General features: G+C 46.5%; 1 protein-coding gene across 1 annotated transcript in view; it reads right to left on the bottom strand.

Annotated features, from left to right (window-relative positions):
• Window positions 1-11454: 11454 nt before the first annotated feature.
• Window positions 11455-24644, bottom strand: part of LOC137522064 (putative ferric-chelate reductase 1) — a 160121-nt gene continuing 146931 nt past the window's right edge. The window contains exons 16-17 of the mRNA XM_068242088.1: window positions 24088-24149; window positions 11455-12030 (exon numbers count right to left, since the gene is read on the bottom strand). Of these exons, the coding sequence (XP_068098189.1) occupies window positions 11938-12030; window positions 24088-24149 (155 nt within the window). The 3' untranslated portion in view covers window positions 11455-11937. The remainder of the gene's footprint in view (window positions 12031-24087; window positions 24150-24644) is intronic.

Here is a 24644-nt window from a genome sequence, read left to right as displayed (position 1 = left end):
TTGGTGGCTCCTCAGCTCCGTACATGAAAAGAGCAGCCACAGGAGGTCCTGCTAACATCCTGCAGAAGCCACTTAGAGACTACAGCTGACTTTCTCAATGACCTTAGGAAAACCTGCTGTGACCTCAGGAATCCCAATATTCATATGTTCTCCATATTTCCTTCATAATACCTGACATAGCAGATCTCCCTGCCCATGAAATCTGCACAGGTTATGGGATTCCACAGGGCGCTGGTTCTGACAGGTTTACGGACCAATCGGACTGCCAGATCTAGCGTAAGATTGTTTTAAAATAACCCTCTAATACCCCAGGGGTCTGATTCCCCAAGTTTGGTATCAACGTTCTTGATAAATTCTGACAAACCTAAAAATGTTATTAGATTTAACCTAACTTGTACGGTTTGCAGATGAGCACCCTTATCATGATTCAGGTAAATTTTTGTCTCTATGAGAGGGGCAGAGATCTCCTATTCCCAAAGAGGTGTGTGATCCACGCCCCCTAACCCCTCCTTGCTGGAGTGTGGGCTATAACCAGACAGAGCCCAGAAAGCTCTGAGTCCTTTACTTTCAATCTGATGCCTAGTAACATCCTGGCAGCCCGCAAGGACGCGGGCAAACCCTCCCTCTTGGAACTTCCTAACAAAGGCCTGTTGGCCGCATGGCAACCGCCATTTTGGGACTTTCGCCAAAGACTTGCGATTGCCGCATGGACTACCAATAACGGTATTTGAACTGTATACTAAGACATTCTGTTCTCTTTTCCTCTCTTCTCTCTGTCAATCAATCTGTTCTAAAATAAGCTGTGTGTATGTAGTTTAGAAATAAACTAACGATTTTATCGTTCAGTCTTGTGCCTGTTCTGGTCATCTGATTGCTGCTATAACGAATCTGCCCTCTGAAGAGTCAGTCATACTACCGCATTGTTTTATGATTTGCTTATAAATTGTTGATTTGCTAGCTAGGTTGTAAATAACCGTTTCTTCCTTCTAGGATTAGCTAGTACCAGATTTCCTGTGCGAAATCGATAACTTTTGTTTCTCGATTGTAAATACAATTCGAGATTGCATCATATAGGGACCCAGCAACCTTTCTTTAACGTCACATTGCTCACAGTCTTTAAGCCGTCGGAAGTGACTATTCCCCGAACGGTGACTTGAGCGTGTTGAACGTGATTGGGCTGGCTACCGTATTATGATAGCGTTGGAGACTGTCCGCTCCATACAACCGGACAGTGATGGCAGTGTATTTATCCGATTTCCAGCGCGAAATCGATATTTTTAGTTTACAGATTGTATATACAATCAAAACTGTACATGTATGGGCACCTCCAACCAATCTTAACCGTTTACTACGCACACAGTGAATTTGCCTCCAGCAGTCTCTAGTGCATGAGACCTGCATGGCAACAGTGGCCTAGTAATACGGGATTGGTGGATGTTTGTCCCATTACATATTGTCAGCAGCTGCGCGACCAATCTTTATTGTCAGTCTGTTCACCGTACTTCCTGCGTATGCTAACGGGAGCAGATTAGACGGGATTGGCACGCTCTGTCGCCCTTTTCTTCTTACCTCTGACCATCCAGCAACCGGTCTCGTTGTCCGTCTGCGCCCGTACTTCCTGCGTACGCTAACGGGAGCAGATCTCGACGGGATCGCGGGGCTGGATTGTCACACACTGCGCCTGCGTTGCCGTGTCCTCGCTCCCGCTGATGTCACCAGGAGTGTACTGCGCAGACACAGACTATACTGGGCCTGCACTGTGCGCTCTTGATGACATTAGCGGGATCGAGGACACAGCAACGCAGGCGCAGTGTTTTTCTGACTTTAAAGTCAGAAATTCCAGAAGTGAACAGGAGGCGGGGCCGGAGTATCGGTGAGCGGCTGCGCGGGCACAGGATGTCTGCGGGGGACCATTAGAAGCCCCGGGTAAGTTCAACTCATTTTCCCCCGACCCCCTACAGTATCCCTTTAAGCTGACGGGCGGCGGTAAGGGCTGGGCCCAAACGACAGCAATACAGCCATCGGCGGTGGCAGTGACGGGCGTGGTTATGCAGCGTTCGCGTCATTCGTGACGCGATCAGCTGCCGGTGACAGGCTCCGCCCCCCTCACGCTGTAACCCGCCGGCCATTCGGAAGGGCCGGTGGGTTACTAGCACCCAGATCGCCGCATGTAATAGGTATAATAGGCTTTGTAATGTATACAAAGCCTATTATACAGGCTGCCGCCTGCCCTGGTGGTCCCATTGTCCGAAGAACCACCAGTGCAGGCTGCAGCCACCCTAGTCTGCACCCAAGCACACTGATCTCCTCCCCCCCCCAATCGCCCACAGCACCCCTCAGACCCCCCCCCCCCCCCCTACCAACCCCCCTGTTTACACCCAATCACCGCCCTAATCACTCCTTGTCACTGTCAATGCTTTTTTTTTAACCCTAAACTGCCCCTGCTCCCTCCTGATCACCCCCCACCCCTCAGATTCTCTTCAGACCCCCCCCTGTGTACTGTATGCCTCTATCCCCCCTGTAATAACCCACTGATCACCTGTCAATCACCCCCTGCCACTGCCACCCATCAATCAGCCCCTAACCTGCCCCTTGCGGGCAATCTGATCACCCACCCACACCATCAGGTCACCTGCAGATCCGACGTCAGATGACCTCCCAAGTGCATTGTTTACATCTATTCTCTCCTCTAAACACACACTAATTACCCATCAATCAACCATCAATCACACCCCATCACCACCTGCCACTGTTACCCATCAGATTAGACCCTAATCTGCCTCTTGCGGGCACCCAATCACCCACACGCTCAGATTGCCCTCAGACCCCCCCCCCCCCTCACCTTATCAATTCGCCAGTGCATTATTTACATCTGTTCTTCCCTGTAATAACCCACTGATCACCTGTCAATCACCCAGTCACTGCCACCCATCAATCAGCCCCTAACCTGCCCCTTGCGGGCAATCCTATCACCCACACCATCAGATCGCCCACAGACCGGCCCTAGACTTTTTGCCGCCTGAGGCACTCTTTAAAGAAATCGCTGTGGGGGGGGGGGCCACCCGAGCTGGAGGGGATAGCGGGCAGGAAGAGGGTATTGGGCCTAGTGGCGGGGAGGGGGGGGGGGTGTCGGACCCCCCCTCCCTCGCCTGCGTCCCCCGTCCTCCGCTCCCCTCCAGCTTTAAAAAGTTACGTCGCTGGCTGCAGCTATTGTAAGAGGCAATGGGTGGGGATCACTCACCTCTTCCTCGTTCCAGCGTGCGCTCCACTGACATCACTTCCTGCAGCATAGCAGGAAGTGCCGTCAGTGGAGTGCACGCTGGAACGAGGAAGAGGTTAGTGATCCCCACCCATTGCCTCTTACAATAGCTGCAGACAGCGACGTAACTTTTTAAAGCTGGAGGGGAGCGGAGGATGGGGGACCCAGGCGAGGGAGGGGGAGGTCCAACCCCCCTCCCCGCCGCTAGGCCCAATACCCCCTTCCTGCCCGCTAACCCTCCAGCTCGGGCGGCCCCCCACGGACGGGCGGATGCCGCCCCCCCAGAAGTGCCGCTTAAGGCAAAAGTTTCACCCCGCCTCATGGGTGGGCCGGCCCTGGACCAGACATCAGGTCACCTCCCAAGTGCATTCTTTACATCTGTTTTCTCCTCTAAACACCCACTAATTACCCATCAATCACCCATCAATCACACCCTATCACCACCTGTCACTGTTACCCATCAGATTAGACCCCATCTACCCCTTGCGGGCATCCAATTACACGCTCAGATTGCCACCACTTGTCACCCCCTAGCACACCTACCCATCAGATCAGGCCTTAATTTGCCCCGTGTGGGCTCCTGATCACTCGGCCAAACCCTCAGATCCCCCTCAGACCCCCTTCCAAACACCTCCCCAGTGCATTGATTGCATCTATTTTCCCCTCTAACCACCCCCTGAGACACCCATCACTCACCTCCTGTCACCCCCCTAGCACTCCTATCCATCTGATCAGGCCCAATACAACCTGTCATCTAAGAGGCCACCCTGCTTATGACCGGTTCCACAAAATTCACCCCCTCATAGACCACCTGTCATCAAAATTTTCAGATGCTTATACCCCTGAACAGTCATTTTGAGACATTTGGTTTCCAGACTACTCACGGTTTTGGGCCTGTAAAAATGCCAGGGCAGTATAGGAATCCTACAAGTGACACCATTTTAGAAAAAAAAAAAAAAAAAAAAAAAAAACACCCCAAGGTATTCTGTTAGGTGTAGTACAAGTTCATAGAAGAAGATTATTTTTTTGTCAAAAGTTTGTGAAAAAAAAAAAAAAAAAAATCAATTTCCGCTAACTTTTGACAAAAAATAAAATCTTCTATGAACTCGTCATACACCTAACGGAATACCTTGGGGTGTCTTCTTTCTAAAATGGGGTCACTTGTGGGGTTCCTATACTGCCCTGGCATTTTAGGGGCCCTAAACCGTGAGTAGTAGTCTAGAAAACAAATGCCTCAAAATGACCTGTGAATAGGACGTTGGGCCCCTTAGCGCACCTAGGCTGCAAAAAGTGTCACACATGTGGTTTCGCCATACTCAGGAGAAGTAATATAATGTGTTTTGGGGTGTATTTTTACACATACCCATGCTGGGTGGGAGAAATCTCTCTGTAAATGGACAATTGTGTGTAAAAAAAAACAACAAAAAAACACTTGTCATTTACAGAGATATTTCTCCCACCCAGCATGGATATATGTCAAAATACACCACAAAACACATTCTACTACTTCTTCTGAGCACGGCAGCACCACATGTGTGGCACTTTTTTGCAGCCACAACCGCTAAGGGGCCCAAAGTCCAATGAGTATCTTTAGGATTTCACAGGTCATTTTGAGACATTTGGGTTCAAGACTACTCCTCACGGTTTAGGGCCCCTAAAATGCCAGGGCAGTATAGGAACCCCACAAGTGACCCCATTTTAGAAAGAAGACACCCCAAGGTATTCTGTTAGGTGTGACGAGTTCATAGATTTTATTTTTTGTCACAAGTTTGTGGGAAAAAAAAAATACAAATCAATTTCCGCTAACTTGTGACAAAAAAAAAAAAAAAAAATTCTTCTATGAACTCACCATACTCCTAACAGAATACCTTGGGGTGTCTTTCTAAAATGGGGTCACTTGTGGGGTTCCTATACTGCCCTGGCATTTTAGGGGCCCTAAACCGTGAGTAGTCTAGAATCCAAATGCCTCTAAATGACCTGTGAATAGGACGTTAGTCCCCTTAGCGCACCTAGGTTGCAAAAAAGTGTCACATGTGTTATCGCCGTACTCCGGAGAAGTAGTATAATGTGTTTTGGGGTGTATTTTTATACATACCCATGCTGGGTGGGAGAAATCTCTCTGTAAATGGACAATTGTGTGAAAAAAAAAAAAAAAAAAAAAAATAGATTTCTCCCACCCAGCATGGTTAGGTGTAAAAATACACCCAAAACACATTATACTACTACTTCTGAGTACGGCGGTACTTTTTTGCACCCTAAGTGTGCTAAGGGGTCCAAAGTCCAATGAGTACCTTTAGGATTTCACAGGTCATTTTGCGACATTTGGTTTCAAGACTACTCCTTACAGTTTAGGGACCCTAAAATGCCAGGGCAGTATAGGTATTCCGTTAGGAGTATTACGAGTTCATAGAAGATTGTGAAAAAAAAGCAATTAAAATCAATTTCCGCTAACTTGTGACAAGAAAAAAAAAACAAAAAAAAAACCTATGAACTCACCATACTCCTAACGGAATACCTTGGGGTGTCTTCTTTCTAAAATGGGGTAATTTGTGGGGTTCCTATACTGCCCTGGCATTTTAGGGGCCCTAAACCGTGAGGAGTAGTCTTGAAACCAAATGTCGCAAAATGACCTGTGAAATTCTAAAGGTACTCATTGGACTTTGGGCCCCTTAGCGCACTTAGGGTGCAAAAAAGTGCCACACGTGGTATCGCCATACTCAGATATTTCTCCCACCCAACATGGGTATGTGTAAAAATAAACCCCAAAACACATTATACTACTTCTCCTGAGTACGGCAATACCACGTGTGGCACTTTTTTGCAGCCTAACTGCGCTTAGGGGCCCAAAGAGCACCTTTAGGCTTTACAGGGGTGCTTACAATTAGGCACCCCCCAAAATGCCAGGACAGTGAACACACCCCACAAATGGCCCCATTTTGGAAAGTAGACACTTCAAGGTATTCAGAGAGGAGCATAGTGAATCCGTGGCAGATTTCATTTTTTTTTTTGTCGCAAGTTAGCGGAAAATGACACTTTGTGACAAAAAAAAAAAAAGTTTCCATTTCTTCTAACTTGCGACAAAAAAAATAAAATCTTCTATGAACTCACCATGCCTCTCAGTGAATACTTTGGGATGTCTTCTTTCCAAAATGGGGTCATTTGGGGGGTATTTATACTATCCTGGAATTTTAACACCTCATGAAACCTGACAGGTGGTCAGAAAAGTCAGAGATGCTTCAAAATGGGAAAATTCACTTTTGGCACCATAGTTTGTAAACGCTATAACTTTTACCCAAACCAATAAATATACACTGAATGGATTTTTTTTTTTATCAAAGACATGTAGCACAATACATTTGGACAAAAATGTATACAGAAATTTTACTTTATTTGAAAAATGTCAGCACAGAAAGTAAAAAAAAAGCTTTACAAAATTCATGTCTTTTTTTGATGAATATAATAAAAACTAAAACTCGCAGCAGCAATCAAATAGCACCAAAAGAAAGCTGTATTAGTGACAAGAAAAGGAGGTAAAATTCATTTAGGTGGTAGGTTGTATGACCGAGCAATAAACCGTGAAAGCTGCAGTGGTCTGAATGGAGAAAAAGGCTCTGGTCCTTAAGGGGCGAAAAGACTGTGGTCCTCAAGTGGTTAAACAATACCAGTTGCATGGAAATTGTGCTGATCTTTCTGGTCACCTGAAACAAGCATGCAGCTAGTCTTGTCAGATGTGTTATAGACCTTTGATCTGCATGCTTGTTCAGGGTCTATGGCTAAGACAGGGAACACACTTGCCTTTCAGTTTTCAGCTCGTGTTTTTCTGCATACCAAGTGTGTGTGCAGAAAAACGTGTGTTTTTTTCACAACAGCTAATGTAATTGATACAGAAAACTGACAAAATGAGCAGAATTCTCATGCAGAATGTCATTTTTTTTTCTGTGCGAGAAAAACACATTAAGTGGGAACTAGCCCTTTGATTAACATGAGTTCTGTGTAGAAAACGCGTATGAAAACACTCAAGTATGTTCCCTGCCTTAAAGGGAACCTGAAGTGAGTAAAAATATTTAAAATAAACACATGACATAGCTGCAAATGAAGATTACATACTAACCTCAACATCAGTTCCTCTCAGAAGCTCACCATTTTCTTCTTACAGTGATCCCTTCAAGTTCTGACAATATTTTGTCAGAACTGAAATAGCTGCTGATATATAACTGACAGCAACTGGAACGTCAGTTACAACTGAATGTGCAAGGTAATGTCCATGTTTCCCTATGGCTCAAGTAGCGATATTACAGTTTAACAGTGTGTTGACCGGCAAGCTGTTAGGGGGTAATGGCCATTTTTAAAATGGAGAACCGAGAAATCCATTGATCACAGTGGACAAATGGGACTCAGGAGAGGAGAAAGATTGAGTAGTAGACTACACAGGAGGTAAGTATGGCCTGTGTATTGTTATTTTGACTTTTTATTTTCAGTTCAGGTTCTCTTTAAAGTACTCGAGGCAGAGGATCAAGGATAGCCTAATTTATGTCATAGTGACTGTTACATTCTGGTATTTGTGTGTGCGCATGTGTTCTTTTTGCATGATGGGGTTAGCCCGTCCAAAAAGGTTAGAAAAAATGCTGTTGATTGTAGGGGTGTGTGTGTGTCTGTCTGTCTGTCTGTGGCGCAATTTTAGTATTTGCCATGGGCACTGTCTTACCTAGATAAGCCACTGATCACAGATGCGTTTTTCAAGTGTTTTGCGTGTTTTAATGAGTTTGTGGTTCGCATATATGTTTTGTATGCATTCTTTCATGTTTTATGGAAATCACTAGGTAAACAGGAAGCGGATATACATTAGAACATTTAAAAAAAAAAATTAAAAATGCATGGAATTACATACCGTTGCGTTTCCATTGACTTTCACTATGTGCGTTTTTATGAGTTTGAGATTATGCAACAAAACAGCATTTAATTAACCTGCTGAGCGGTCTGGACGAGCTCAGCTCGTCCAACACCGCCAGAGGCTGCCGCTCAGGCCCTGCTGGGCCGATTTGCACCAAATAAAAAGCAGCACACGCAGCCGGCACTTTGCCAGCCGCGTGTGCTGCCTGATCGCCGCTGCAGCGCGGCGATCCGCCGCGTGCAGCGGCGAAAGAGGGTCCCCCCAGCCGCCCGAGCCCAGCGTAGCCGGAACAAACAGTTCCGGCCAGCGCTAAGGGCTGGATCGGAGGCGGCTGACGTCAAGACGTCGGCTGACGTCAATGACGTCACTCCGCTCGTCGCCATGGCGACGAGGGAAGCGAAACACGGAGGGCCGCTCATTGCGGCCTTCCGTGTTATCTCTTGCCGCCGGAGGCGATCGGAAGATCGCCTCCGGAGCGCCCTCTAGTGGGCTTTCATGCAGCCAACTTTCAGTTGGCTGCATGAAATAGTTTTTTTTTTATTTAAAAAAAAACCTCCCGCAGCCACAATGGCGATTTAATCAGAACGCCAGGGTGGTTAAAAAACACACACAGTGAAAATCCATATGTGTTTTTGCCTGAGACCCATAGACTTCCATTAGCGGCAAAAACAGCGTTTAACGCAGCGTTAGCATTTCTACTAAGTATGCACCTAGCCTTAAGAGGTTATGCTGTTGCTTATCTTTTAGAGCAGAGAGGAAGTTCTGAGTTCAGGTCTGCTTTGAAGGAATTTTTTTTCCCCCTTAAATTGTGTTAAACAGGACCATACAACTGGCATTTGAATTAATATCCAGCTGAAAGCAATTGTACAGGATCTTCTCAAAAAATTAGCATATTGTGATAAAGTTCATTATTTTCTGTAATGTACTGATAAACATTAGACTTTCATATATTTTAGATTCAAATACACACAACTGTAGTAGTTCAAGCCTTTTATTGTTTTATTATTGATTTTGGCATACAGCTCATGAAAACCAAAATTTACTATCTCAAAAAATTAGCATATTTCATCCGACCAATAAAAGAAGTGTTTTTAAAACAAAAAAGGCAACCTTCAAATAATTATGTTCAGTTATGCACTCAATACTTGGTCGGGAATCCTTTTGCAGGAATGACTGCTTCTATGAGGCGTGGCATGGAGGCAGTCTGCCTGCGGCACTGCTCAGGTGTTATGGAGGCCCGGGATGCTTCGATAGCGGCCTTAAAGAGGAACTGTAACGACAAAACGGCCCCTGGGGGGTACTCACCTCGGGTGGGGGAAGCCTCAGGAAGTTTCCGGCGCCTGCGCAGTAGAGCGGACCCGACGGAGATCGGGTATTTCCGTCTATTTCCGTGCCGAAAGTCGCCAAATTATTTGAAGGTTGCCTTTTTTTGTTTAAAAAACACTTTTCTTTTATTGGTCGGATTAAATATGCTAATTTTTTGAGATGATGATTTTGGCATACAGCTCATGAAAACCAAAATTTACTAATATTAAAACAATAAAAGGCTTGAACTACTTCAGTTGTGTGTATTTGAATCTAAAATATATAAAAGTCTAATGTTTATCAGTACATTACAGAAAATAATGAACTTTATCACAATATGCAAATTTTTTGAGAAGATCCTGTATACCTCTTATTGCTGCCAAGTGAAATTGGATTGGTCCATTTTCAAGCTTTGTAAATTTGCATAAGCCTACATCAGTGTTGAATTATTTGTATCTCACGACTAATGCTTCATACACACTTGAGATAAAAGTCTTTGGAAAAGACAAGATCACAGACCAATTTTACCCCCTTCCATGTAGTATAAGAGCCATACTCTACACAGTCGTTTCTATGGAGCTAAACTCCCCATCAGACAGAAATCTTTGCAATATGCTGCATACAAAGATGCTGTACACAAAAGATTATCTGCAAAAGATCCGTTCCTGCAAAAGATCCATCCTTGCAAAATGCATTCATAGTCTATGAGATCTGCAGATCAGGGCGGGGCCGAGGCATAGGCTGGAGGGGCTCCAGCCTCCAGCCTCAGGGCGCAGTGTAGGAGGGGGCGCACAATTCATTCAGCTGTCATTCCTAATTGTGTTTGAAGCAGAAATAAATAAGAAAAGGGGATACATGGCAGTGACTGCAAGCCAGATAACTAGATATTAAGGTGTTGGGGAGGTTGTGGGCCCTGTGGACCTCTTAGTCTAATAGCAATCAGTGTGTGACAGCTGGAGTGGCAGGGATGGAGGGGCGCACTTTGGTGTCTCAGCCTTGGGTGCTGGAGGACCTTGTCCCGGCTCTGCTGCAGATCATCATACACACCTTGTTTAACAGACTTCATTTGCAGATCTGAAAATCCATCCTGGTGCATCTGATTTGCAGATGAATGTCTGTTAAACAAGGTGTGTATGATGATCTGCAGATATAGACTATGAATGCATTTTGCAGGAACGGATCTTTGGCAGGAACAAATCTTTTGCAGATAATGATCTTATGAGTGTGTACGAGCATCTTTGTGTCCAGCATCCTGCAAAGATTTTATCTGACGGGGAGTTCAGCTCCATAGAATAGACTGTGTAGGTATGGCTCTCATACTACATGGAAGGGGGTAAAATTGGTCTGTGATCTTGCCTTTTCCAAAGACTTTTATCTCAAGTGTGTATGAAGCATTAGTCTTGGGGCAGGCAGTCACACAGTGTGCAGGTAGAGATGCTGTGTGTGGGGACTGTCTTCAGGCAATTATTCCTCATTTATGTCTAATCACAAGTTGTAATTTGATATCTCCTGGTTGGGAAGGAAAAGCCCCTGTCCAACTACTACACTATGTAAAATAGCTGCTCACATTACATAAGTTTGGAGTGACTGTTTCACTGTTGAATTTATTTCCATTACACATGCAAGGTTTTAGCTACAAATCATGCCCCTCTTCCCCATTAACCCACACCCCTACCTGTGGCCACATGCCGGGGACACAAAGAAACAGAAACAAACACCACATGGTCAATATCTGGTCAACATAAATATTCATCCAATTGGTTATGGGCTGCATTCATTTATTAAGTAAAAGACACAATACAAATGCAATTAATGTGTCTCCATGTCAGGCAGTAAGATTTTTTTTTTTTTTAATAAATAGGAACATTAAGGTTTTTTTTTTTTGGTCAGCTCAATTTCATAAAACAAAACAAAAAAAAAAAAATAGACTTTTTTTTTACAATTTTAAATGAATATTTTAACTTTTTTTAAAATCTAAATAAATAATTTTATGCAGGTCATTTCTTCAGGCGATTAGAATGACAATAAATGCACTTGACATCTATTTAAAGGCACACTAGACTTTTGGACCAGGATGTGAGCATTCAAATCACTGGATTTAAGGCACGTTGAGGGCTGATTGGCGCTATTCAGCGCTTGCTGATCGCCAGTGATTAGCAAAGCCTTGTTGCCAATGCATCCCTATGGAATAATTCACACTGCAGCGTTTGCGATTTCCATAAATCGCAAAAACATGCTACATGCAGCGCTTTAGGTGCGATTGCGATGTGAATCTCAGTCTGTTGAACGGGAATCAACACAAATCACATTGCATTTTGCGTTTGTAGTTTGAACCAGCCCTCAGTGTTTTCCAATTGCACTTTAAGACATCAGCACAAAGAAAAGTACCAAAACAGAGTCCTGCTTTGTGCAAAGCTTAGAAAATGATTGGTTGACAGAACTCCCGATTCAGAAATGCCTTTATCGCTGCTGTTCTAGCCTGTTAAAGTTGGTTGATTGCAGCCAAGAATGCGATCAAAAAGCCAAAGTTTCCACAGATGTATATTGTCAGCACAATCTTCTTAAAGGTGTGACCCTGACAAAAAAAACAACAACAAAAAAACAGACACATTAGGTACAGAACGGATTGAACTGAACACATGCCAAAACCAAGACAGCAGCACCATCTGGTGCAGGCTGTTAAAGTTACAGATTCTGGAAAACGTCAAAATTGTAAAGCACTGTGGAAGTTGTCAGCGCTATTGATTTATAAATCGGCAACATATTCAAAAACAAACATGGAGTACATAATACAGACTATGGAACATATCAAATATGGACACCGGTACAAAAGAGAATTGATAATTACAATGACAAATGTAACATGATGAATAAAATCTATAACTGAGTGCAAGCTACAAAGTGAACAACAAATTCCAAAACACCATCTAAAGCGGGGGTCAGGAACCTTTTTGGCCGAGAGCCATAAACGCCACATATTTTAAAATGTAATTCAGTGAGAGCCATACAACTTCAAACTGGGACAGTACGCATGCGCAGCAGAGGGCTCACATCCCTGTTGCCATGGTGATGTGTATACAGTTGATCCGCCAGGCAGCAGAAGTGTCAGACACTTCAACTTCTCTTGGGTTCCAGCAACATCAGCAATTTCCCCAAAAGCCAGACAGGAGAAATACCAACTAACAGCTTGTACAATTAGCTAGCTGGCTTGGGGGTTGATTCACTTTGTAGGACAAGATCCTCGCACTTTGGCCCAATAGGCTGCCTGTCAAGTGGCAGGCAGCCTATTGGACCAATCAAAGTGCGGGATCTCGTTCTACAAAATCACTGGACCTGACAGGGTCCAGAGTGGAACAATTGGAGCAGCTGTTCGTTTTGGGGTAGTGCAAGTAAGTTAGCAGTACATGATGCTACAGCAGTAGTGTGCCTACTTTAGAAAGTTTTATTTGCACTGCCACAAGGGGCGTAACTAGAAATCACTGGGTCCCCCTGCAAAACATTGGATGGGGCCCACCTCGCTTTCTGCACAGGTTAACTGAGAACTAATGTTATTCATTTACTCTGTCCATCTCTGGTGGAGCAGAACTGACTCTGCAGACTTCTCCAGCACCACTACAGTACACAGCACTTGGGGAGGTGTAGAAAGGCAGGGGGTAAAACCACCGGCGTACCTACCGGGGACGCGACCCCCTCAGCCGCAGGGGGGCCCGGGGCTGCTCTGGGGCCCGCTCACTGTGCGTGGGGGGAGCGCTGCTCTGGACCCCCCAGCAAGGTGCTCAACTGGCCGCAGCGTCTAATAGACGCTGCGCCAGTTCATTCCCCGCAGCCCCACTCCAGCAGCCTGCGTAGTCTCCGGCAGGCAGAGCAGGGCTACGGGCAAGATGGCCGCCGAAGAAGCCCTACACTGGAGACTATTTGTGTCTCCAGTACAGGGCTTCGGCAGCCATCTTGCCGTAGCCCTGCACTCTGCCTGTCAGCGCGGGAGAATGGGGAGATGTGCTGCAGGAAGACTCGGGGAGCTGCGAGCCAGGTGCCGGGAGAGAAGACTTCTGTCAGGTAAGTGAATTGTTTTTTTTCACAGGTGCATTTTTTTCTAGTGTCTGCTGCCTACATTGTGATTTTCAGGTGTCTGCTGCCCACATTACGATTTTCTGATCACTGCTGCCCACACTGCAATTTTCTGGTGTCTGCTGCCCACATTACGATTTTCTGGTGTCTGCTGCCCACATTACGATTTTCTGGTGTCTGCTGCCCACATTACGATTTTCTGATCACTGCTGCCCACACTGCGATTTTCTGGTGTCTGCTGCCCACATTACAATTTTCTGGTGTCTGCTGCCCATATTATGATTTTCTGGTGTCTGCTGCCCACATTACGATTTTCTGGTGTCTGCTGCCCACATTGCGATTTTCAGGTGTCTGCTGCCCACATTGCGATTTTCTGGTCACTGCTGCCCACATTGCGATTTTCAGGTGTCTGCTGCCCACATTACGATTTTCAGGTGTCTGCTGCCCACATTGCGATTTTCAGGTGTATGCTGCCCACACTGCGATTTTCAGGTGTCTGCTGCCCACATTACGATTTTCTGGTGTCTGCTGCCCATATTACGATTTTCTGGTGTTTGCTGCCCACATTACGATTTTCAGGTGTCTGCTGCCCACATTGCGATTTTCAGGTGTCTGCTGCCCACATTGCGATTTTCTGGTCACTGCTGCCCACATTGCGATTTTCTGGTCACTGCTGCCCACATTGCGATTTTCTGGTCACTGCTGCCCACATTGCGATTTTCAGGTGTCTGCTGCCCACATTACGATTTTCAGGTGTCTGCTGCCCACATTACGATTTTCAGGTGTCTGCTGCCCACATTACGATTTTCAGGTGTCTGCTGCCCACATTACGATTTTCAGGTGTCTGCTGCCCACATTACGATTTTCAGGTGTCTGCTGCCCACATTACGATTTTCAGGTGTCTGCTGCCCACATTACGATTTTCAGGTGTCTGCTACCCACATTACGATTTTCAGGTGTCTGCTGCCCACATTACGATTTTCAGGTGTCTGCTGCCCACATTACGATTTTCAGGTGTCTGCTGCCCACATTATGATTTTCTGGTGTCTGCTGCCCACATTATGATTTTCTGGTGTCTGCTGCCCACATTACGATTTTCTGGTGTCTGCTGCCCATATTATGATTTTCTGGTGTTTGCTGCCCACATTGCGATTTTCAGGTGTCTGCTGCCCACATTGCGATTTTCTGGTCACTGCTGCCCACATTGCGATTTTCTGGTCACTGCTGCCCACATTGCGATTTTCAGGTGTCTGCTGCCCACATTGCGATTTTCAGGTGTCTGCTGCCCACATTGCGATTTTCAGGTGTCTGCTGCCCACATTGCGATTTTCAGGTGTCTGCTGCCCACATTGCGATTTTCAGGTGTCTGCTGCCCACATTGCGATTTTCAGGTGTCTGCTGCCCACATTGCGATTTTCTGGTGACTGCTGCCCACATGGTGATTTTCTGGTGACTGCTGCCCACATGGCGATTTTCTGGTGACTGCTGCCCACATGGCGATTTTCTGGTGACTGCTGCCCACATTACGATTTTCTGGTGAACACTGCCCACGTTACGATTGACTGGTGAATGCTGTCCACGTTACGATTTTCTGGTGAACGCTGCCCACATTACGATTTTCTGGCCCACATTATGATTTTCTGGTGAACACTGCCCACGTTACGATTGTCTGGTGAATGCTGTCCATGTTACAATTTTCTGGTGAACTCTGCCCACATTACGATTTTCTGTCCCACATTACGATATTCTGGTGAATGCTGCCCACATTACGATTGTCTGGTGAATGCTGTCAACGTTACAATTTTCTGGTGACTGCTGCTCACGTTACGATATTCTGGTGAACTCTGCCCACATTACGATTTTCTAAAGGCCCACATTACGATTTTCTGGTGAACTCTGCCCACATTACGATTTTCTGGCCCACATTATGATTGTCTGGTAAAATGCTGCCCACTTTACAATTAATTTACAGTGAAACGCTGCCCCATTACGATTATTTGGCACCTATGGGGGGGCCCATCCAAATATTCGCAGGGGGGCCCAGTGATTTCTAATTACTCTCCCCTGGGTAAAACAGCAGTGTACAGAAGAGCCTGCTGCACACTGAATAGGGATTGCCTACAAATCTTTGCCTACAAAACTTTGTACAAAAAGCTTCCTTATCAGCGGCTGACCACTGAGCAGATGCAGTCATTTGGAACAATTGTGCAGAGAGCAGAACGTTTTTTACTTTCCGTACCCTTAATTGTCTGTTTCCCAGGACAGGGAAAAGAAAATTCTCCCCCATGGGGCCCCTGCAGCTTATGGGCTCCCCTGCCGATGCCTTCCTTGCAGGGTCTATTGTTATGCCCCTGGCTGCCACACTAAGCTGAGCTGCTTGAGCAGTGTAACTTAGTGAATCAACCCCTACTGGATTTGTCTGTGAGCCAGACGTAGCCATCAAAAGAGCCACATATGGCTCCCGAGCTATAGGATCCCTACCCCTGATCTAAAAGAATATAATTGAGGGGTGAGGGGGGGCTGGGTGGTATGCAATATTCAAACAGTGCGTTTTTTAGGTTATCTAGTAAAGAGTACAACTTGACTAGAGGTCAGAGTGGGAATGGCCTAAAGTAGAGCATATACTTGTCATAAAAAATATATGTTAGAGAGCATTTAAAGATTTCAAGGTTGGAGAGTGGCTGATGTGCTGTGGAAAGTCATTCCAGAAGAGGGGTGAAGGCCTCAAGAAGTCTTGTATACGTAAATGCAAGGATATCAAAAGAAGCTTATGTGGAGATCTGAGATTGCGGCTGGGTTGGTAATCTGGAAACAAGCGAGGAAATGTATAGAGGGAGATCATGGAAAGCTTTGTAGGTTAGGGCTAAAAGTTGATTGGATTTTCCCACTAATTGGCAGCCAATAAAGAGGTAGGGAGGAGCAGCAGAGGAAGAGCGAGAAGAGACATTAATGAGATGAGCAGCAGAGTTCAGAGCAGGTTGGACCGGTGCCAGTTTGGACTGGAGTAGTGCTTATAAAGGACAGTTTGTGACATTACTATGTACTCTGAGAAGCTTACAATCTAATCACTACCATAGTCCTATGTTCATTGTAGTCTAGGGCCAATTTAGAGGCAAGCCAATCAACTTATCTGTATATTGGGAATTAAACTTTCAATGGAGGTTTAGGCCATTTTAAGGATGCCCCAAGTACACTATCTTTTTATGGACTGCTCTTAGCTTACCCACTTGTTATAGTCCGCGGGCACAACATGGACTACGATTGACAGCTACCAGAGCCAGTGCCGTAACAATAGGTGCTGCAAGGGATGCAGACGCATGGGGCCTGCCCAGGGCAGTTTTGGGAGGTAGGAGGGGGTCACAGCGCATGGGAGGAGAGCATTGGCCACCCACATCACCAGGGAGGGGGGCCACTGCCCACCTTCCTCACCTTGGGCTTTCGCCTCAGCATTAAAGGAGAACTGTAGTGAGAGGTATATGGAGGCTGCCATATTGATTTCATTTTAAGCAATACCAGTTGCCTGGCAGCCCTGCTGAGCCATCTGCCTGCAGAATCACACCAGAAACAAGCATGCAGCTAATCTTGTCAGGTCTGACAAAAATGTCAGAAACACCTGATCTGCTGTATGCTTGTTTCGGGTCTAGGGCAAAAAGTATTGGAGGCATAGGATCAGCAGGATAGCCAGGCAACTGGTATTGCTTAAAAGGAAATCAATATGGCAGCCTCTATATACCTCTCACTACAGTTCTCCTTTAATCAGTGGCAGCAGCGGCGTGCAGGAACATGGACATACCTCCAAATGTTCCACCACCGGAGGTTCCTCTCTTTAAGCGTCTGACACTACTTCCAGTTTACCAGGAAGTAGCATGAGCCGTTAGAGACAGGACCTCTGGCGGTGGAATGCATGGAGATAGGTCTGTGTTCCTGCCCGCTGCTGCTGCCACTGATTAATGCTGGAGGGAGGGGGGGGGGGGGGGGGGGGAGTGCTGAGGGGAGAGCCTGAGGTAAGAGTGACCCAGACTACTCCCGTTTTGCCACCTGCCATAATCCTTGGCTCTGTTTCTCTGACTTTCTTATTTGCTGCCCTTTCTTATTTGCTGCCTGCCCGGACCTCTGGCTCAGTTTGACTATGAATACTACTACCTTCAGCACCTGAATGAAGAGAACAGGAGACTGCGATGTGGAGTCAGTCACTGGCAGGGCAATCCTGGGTGTCGTTACCTGGTGGCTACTAGGCAGCAGAGTACAGTGCCCACTAGGGGTAGCAGCCCATCATCCCTTGTGGGGTGCTCTGGTAAAGACCCCTAGCCACTCAAGACTCTACGCTAACCACCTGTGACAACAGTCTGCTCGTACCCAGAAATGTACCACCATTTATAAAAGGTTGATAACTTACGATTGAAGAACACTGCTGCAATGAGCACAGATGTTACTTCTCTGGCTGCCCAGCTTCCTATCTTCCACATTGCCCTCCCTGATGCCAAAGTTACTTTGCAGCCCTGATCAGAATTCAGAACCCAAGCTTCCAACCCTCAATGTCTTCACCACCTTTAATTCCCTACTCAACCACACTCCTCCACCCTACTAGGTCCTCCCTCTCAGCCAACAACTTTGCCATTCACTTCACCACTAAGCGCAACAATCCAAAACAAAATCTCCTTCCTCCATCCCCTCCCTGGCCATTCCCTCATCCCACCCACCCCTGACCACCTTTGCTCCTGTCACTATTGATAGTCAGCCTGTTGCTGTCGACTTCCCCTTCGATCCCAGATCCTTCAACACCCACTTCCCTGACCCTCACCGTGTGTTTGACCTCTTCCTCTCCACAGTCACCTTCCCCAAAGTCTTCAAACAGACCAACCCACACTTAGGCACCTGATAAATAGCAAGTGCTGGGCCTGACTAATTTTTTGAAAATACGGAAACATTTTTTTTTCTAAAATGTTAAATTTCAAACATTTGAAGAGGTTATTGAGGGTTTTGAGAGGAGAGTAGGGTTAGGTTTAGTTGTAGTAAAATATCGGTAATATTGCTAATGTTTTACCATTGTCATTACCACTGTAAATATTGGTTTTCATTTGGTCCCCAATAAGGGGTGTAACTAAAAAATCACTGGGACCCCCTGTGCAACTTTGGAAGGGCCCCCTGGCCCCACATCACAATTGTCAAATGCAACATAGAAATGTGGGCACCCAGTAATAGAGTAAACTACCAGTGCTGCTCGGATACCCCTTTTCAAAATCCGAATCGATTCAGATCCAGATACCCAGATATTCGGATTGGATATCTGAATCCAAACTTTTTGATATCCGAATAGAATCGGATATCCGAACCCAGTATCCAAGATATCCGCCCGGATTCTGATATCCGGATAGAAAACCGGAAGTGGCCTTTAACCTCTTGACGACCAGCTAACGCCGATTGGAGTAAACTGGTTGTCTGCCGGTTTCCATGGAAACGGCCGCTCGTTCGAGAGGCCGTTCCATGTCAGTTCACGGAGGGTGTCTCTGTACGGCTACAGCTGCAGCAACGCCGTAAAGGAGATCGGCGATCCCCGGCCTCTGATAGGACGGGGATCGCCGCTGTCGGATAGGCTGAAGCCTATCAGAGGCGGTACAGGATGCATCGCCGTCCTGTACCACCCACAGAGCCAGGGAGAGGGAGGGGGGGGGGGGGGAATAGCGCTGCGGAGGGGGGCTTTGAGGAGCCCCCCCGCAAGGCACAGCAGAGCGGCGGCGATCAGACCCCCCCAGCAGGACATCCCCCAGTGGGGAAAAAAAGGGGGGGGGGGTGAAGTCTGATCGCCCTGCCTGCAATAAGATCTGTGCTGGGGGCTGAAGAGCCCACCCAGCACATATCAATGGGAAATCACTTGGTCGGCAAGTGGTTAAATTGTTTCTAAAAAAATTTTGGGGGATAAATGAGGCATGTAGCATCATGTTTCTTTAAAGGGAAACACTAATTGATTATTGATTATGTGGGGACTTACACCCCCCCCCCCCCCCAAAAAAAAGGCCCGTAAATTAACATCAGGACTAGGTTTCAGACAGCGGTTGTGCATCCCACATTGTGTCCAAAGTCCAACCGCACAACTGGAACATGACAGTTTTCAGCCCGGACACCTCCAAAGAATTACGCAGCAATTGTGTTTGGGGTTAAATATAGGTGGCATCAGTGGCCTGGAGGTGGGAGCAGCACAGTCAGCAGGAGCAGGGCAATGCAGCAGCAGGTGTAACGTCTGCCAGTAGCATGCCTGATGTGGCACTTGGCTGTGGCACATGGCACGTAGCACTGTTGGTACCACGGCTGTAAAAAAATAAATTAAAAAAAATAAAAAATTTGTGAACCAGGCGGCTTAGTTCGTAATAGTTAATCAGCAGGAGCCAGGAGGTTGTGGTGGTAAAGGGTGGTAAGGTAGGCATAGTGATTCCCAGCCACTTCATGTCCACCTCTTGCCAACAGCAGGGAAAGACTCTCCCAATAGGGTCCGGCGGTGGTTTTTCCTTGCACGGGGAGCGATGGAGGGAGCAGATGAGGCCACTGAGGACTGGCTGCCTGAACAGGCCTCAGTGTCGGCAGGAGTGGCAGAGGGGGTTCTGGAGCTCCGAGTCTGACCACTGCCAGCGCCTGTTTGAGTCAGCCACATGTGGGGTACTTGTACTTAATTAAAATCAGGGTTGGACTTTAAAGAACGTCAGCACAGAGTGACAGTCAGACAGCAGAGGAGAAGACACTAGTGCACACTAACTGTCACTGCTCAGCAGCACAGCAGTTATGTAGTAAGCTAACACAGTAGTACTACGCTAACAACTAACTAGCACTGTCTGCAGTACTAACTACACAACACAGTAATCCTATTACCTAACCTATACTGTAGCGTAGCTAAGGCCAATAGCAGGCCAGCAGCTGGCCTGGTCTGTGCATAGCCCACACACACACACACACACACACACACACACACTATAGCAGCTGCTGCAGCAGGCCTGCAGCGAACACTGACTGTCACTGAATGAAATCAAGCTAGCTACCTAACAATAGAACAATAGTGTAGTAATAGCGAAGGTGTTAATCACTGAAATGCATGGAGGCACCCCTGTAAAGGGAAAGCATCCTTTGGGGCCGTGGAGTGACCCCCCACCCCCCTCTTTTCCTTTTCTTTACCATAAAACTGTTATTTTTGGAGGGAACTTTTCCCTCCAAGTTTTAAAAATTTGAATGAGATTCTGCTGTTGACTTTCTATTTACATAGAGTGACCAGACGTCCCGGATTGCCCGGGACGCGTCCCGGATTCGGGGTCCGCTGTCCCAGGCAGCATGAGGTCCCGGGAAACGTCCCGCTTTCAGCAGCGGGACGTCCCGGCCTCGGGACTCTGACCACTCTATACTCATGAACTGGCAGCGGCATCTATAGACGCCGTGCCAGTTCATTGCCCGCAGCCCCGCTCCAGCCTAACTGTCTTCCGGTGTTCCGACACCGGCAGGCGAGCAGGGCTACGACAAGAAGGCTGCCGGAGCCCTGTACTGGAGACAGTCTCCAGTACAGGGCTTCGGGCGCCATCTTGCCGTAGCCCTGTACTGGAGACAGTCTCCAGTACAGGGCTTCGGGCGCCATCTTGCCGTAGCCCTGTCAGCGCGGGAGAGAAGATCAGCAGCAAGATGGTCCCGGGAGCAGCGCGCCAGAGGCTGGAGACTTCTGCCAGGTGAGTAAATGCTTTCTTTTCCAGGTGAAATGTTTGCCCGCATTGCGTTTTTTTTCTAGGTGAAATGTTTGCCCGCATTGCGTTTTTTTTCCAGGTGAAATGTTTGCCCGCATTGCGTTTTTCTGGTGAAATGTTTGCCCGCATTGCGTTAATTTTGTACTGACATGTTTGCCCGCATTGCGTTTATTTTGTACTGACAGGTTTGCCCGCATTGCGTTTATTTTGTGCTGACAGGTTTGCCCGCATTGCATTTATTTTGTGCTGACATGTTGCCCATTGCGTTTATTTTCTGGTGTCCGGTGTAACTGTTACTGCATTTATTATTTAATGGTCATAGATGGCTATGTTTGCTGCTTTGTGGTTACGGTATACTATTAGCATCACACAGTTTCTGCACACCCATGATGCAAGGTCTCGTTTGTCTTATGCCTCGCTGTTACATCATTATGTTAGCTGCACCCATACAATGTCATGGTCTCCCCCCCCCCTCCCCGGTTGGACCCACAAAAATCTGGTCACTCTAATTTACAGGTCATCCAGATTTCAAGATTTCTCACTGGCTGGGACTCCCATGTTGTTTATAGTGTCACAGCCAATCAGCGTGCATCTGCTACTATATATACTGGCCTGATTCCCAGCATAAGCTCACCCTTTCAGGAGCTGAAGATCCCCCACCCTCCCTGCCCTTTGTCGCTGGCTGTAATTTATTGTGGGTTCCCATTCCCGCTTTCCAAGTTTTGAGTGTCGGGGGTACCATCCCCACAAGATTGTTTTGGGAATATTGCTGGTTATTTAAGTTATTGTTAGCCTCCCTGGGCCTTTCCTGCCCGGGACGGCTTTTCGTTTTGTTGTTTGCCGAGTTACTCTTGTGCTGTGTCCAAAACAATCAATAAATAACCTGTTATCTTTAAAACCCCAATAAAGAAAAGGCTGCGGCCGATATTTATGCACTAAGTTCTGTTGGTCTTTCTCCAGTCATTTATTTGTGGTATGTTTGTTGTTGTGTGTTTGGGGGGGGGGGGGGGATGAGTTCACTCCTACGGTCCCAAGCTTTAGGTTCATCACTGTACACGGCACTTGCTAGGCCAGCAGCACTGGAGCATGTCTCTCAGTGAGCAGTCACAAGCAAGGATGAGATTTCTCATCATGGCACCCCTCAATATACAGGGGAGCTGGCCAGGGTTCCCTTCTGTGATTGGGTGCTAGGGCTTAGGCTGGGAGCCCTCTGATTATAGAGATGACGGCCATGACATCACTGAGCCAGTTTCAGTACCCGGATATCAGACCGGATATCCGAATTCCTATCCGGATACCGCATTCCAGATTTGGCCCAGGTATCAGGAATCTGAATCAGTCGGATAGTGGTAAAAATGGTCGGATTATCCGGGTAATCCGGATATCTGGAATCCGGATGAGCAGCACTGTTATCTCTCACACAGAAATCCCCACCAACGCCTAATGCAGACACCCCGAGCCACAAAACAGATCAGGCAGGCTGAGGCACCCCACAAAAACAGAAATTAGGCAGGCAGATCTCACACACACACACACAGAAGAATTAAGCAATACATTCTCACAGCACCAGACAAGAGACATTTGTTGCCATTCATCACCCTGTCTGTAGGAGATTGCACCAGAAGAAGGCAGACAGAAGTTCGAAGCTTGTAGCAGCCCACAAGGGATTACCTCGCCATGCGTGTCCATCCTGTGTGCTTGAGATGGCGGGCTGGTAAGGAAGCATCTGAGCAGGAGGTTGAAGAGAAGTATGACTCCGGGTCCTGGTGCCCACCACACCAGACAACAGCCTGCTTGCAAACAATTTGTGTCCTACTCATCCTCGCGCTTGTTAATGCATGCGGGTGGTGGACCCTAGAGCCATGGGCCCCCCCTCGCCTGCATCCTTTGCAGGGGCAATAGTTTCACCACTGTGCCCAATTTATAACAGTATATTATTTTATTTATTTCAACTTCACCCCATGCATTTTAATACTATTTTACCATTTATATTATTTTAATTGAGATAAAGAAATGATAAAAACCTTAGGAATGATCAAAACATGGTTATAGGAAATTTTTGAAAAGGGCTTCATCCCGCGTCCTTTTCCGTGCTCCTTTAACATATGCCTTTCACACTTACCACATCACGCCATGGTACTCTCCCTTTCAGTCATGTTGTATAATCACACTGCCCTCCAGCCTTAACCAAATAATAAAGGTCTAATTCACACACAAAGAACAACAACAACAAAAAAAAAAAAAAAACAACACACACAACTATTGCCAATACTGTTAGTCTGTTGTGACCCAGATGAGGAATGCAATCTAACGCCCAAGCAATCTAGCAAAGAACTGGATTTTAGATTTCCCGACCTTTAGGCTACTAGACATCAATTTGTTCTCAATCAGCTCTGGTGATTGCAATTGCAGCAGAATAATTGCATAATGTATTTTCAGTGAGCCAATACAAGCCATTCTTTTTGAGATGTACAGTTAGTGCATCTAGCACATCTTAAAAAGAACAGACTTATTCAACTGTATAAGGACTACAGTGAGCAGAGCCGGGACAAGGTCCTCCAGCACCCAAGGCTGAGACACCAAAGTGCGCCCCTCCATCCCTGCCATCACAAATTGATTGCTGTTAGACTAAGAAGCGCCACAGGGCCCACAACCTCCGCAACACCTTAATATCTAGTTATCTGGCTTGCAGTCACTGCCATGTATCCCCTTTTCTTATTTCTTTCTGCTTCAAACACAATTAGGAATGACAGCTGAATGAATTCTGCGCCCCCTCCTACACTGCGCCCTGAGGCTGGAGCCTCTCCAGCCTATGCCTCGGCCCGGCCCTGACAGTGAGAAGGACTTACCTCCTCATTATTACACTGAGGATGTAGAATCTTAATCTGGTCTTCTGGTACTTTTACAGGTTCTGTGGGAAGAACAGACAAAAGGCTGTGTTTTGGGAAAACTAGAGAAACATACCTGAATAAAACTCCATAAATTACTGATTTAAAGTTTATTTAGATTGTAAAAAATATAGTCATGGTTTGCCATTAGTCAGACATTTTATTTGTTTTCTATTCCTCCTGTTCTGCATATAAAGGAAAAAAATAAAAAAATAAAATAAAATAAAAAAAAGTGTGATCATGGGAGGAGCTCTGAAATGTAAAAATTGCTCTGGTCCATAGGGGACTAGGTTAAAGTGGATCCGAGGTGAACTTTTACTCATTGCATAATTGTGTTCCTTTCCTATTGTTTATAGGGGATTCCTCAAGTCAAATACTTTGTTTTAATACTCTAATTCCCTATAAACTAAATAAGCCACGCCCACAGGTTTTCAGAGAGCCTTGGCAGTAGCAAGGCTGCATGGGAGCTCAGTCTGGGCAGGAGGAGGGGGAGGGGTTACTAGCCAATGATTTCAGAG

Source organism: Hyperolius riggenbachi, chromosome 6, assembly GCF_040937935.1.
Source record: "Hyperolius riggenbachi isolate aHypRig1 chromosome 6, aHypRig1.pri, whole genome shotgun sequence".
In the NCBI taxonomy this organism is placed as follows: domain Eukaryota; kingdom Metazoa; phylum Chordata; class Amphibia; order Anura; family Hyperoliidae; genus Hyperolius; species Hyperolius riggenbachi.
This window is presented reverse-complemented; position numbering and strand designations above follow the sequence as displayed.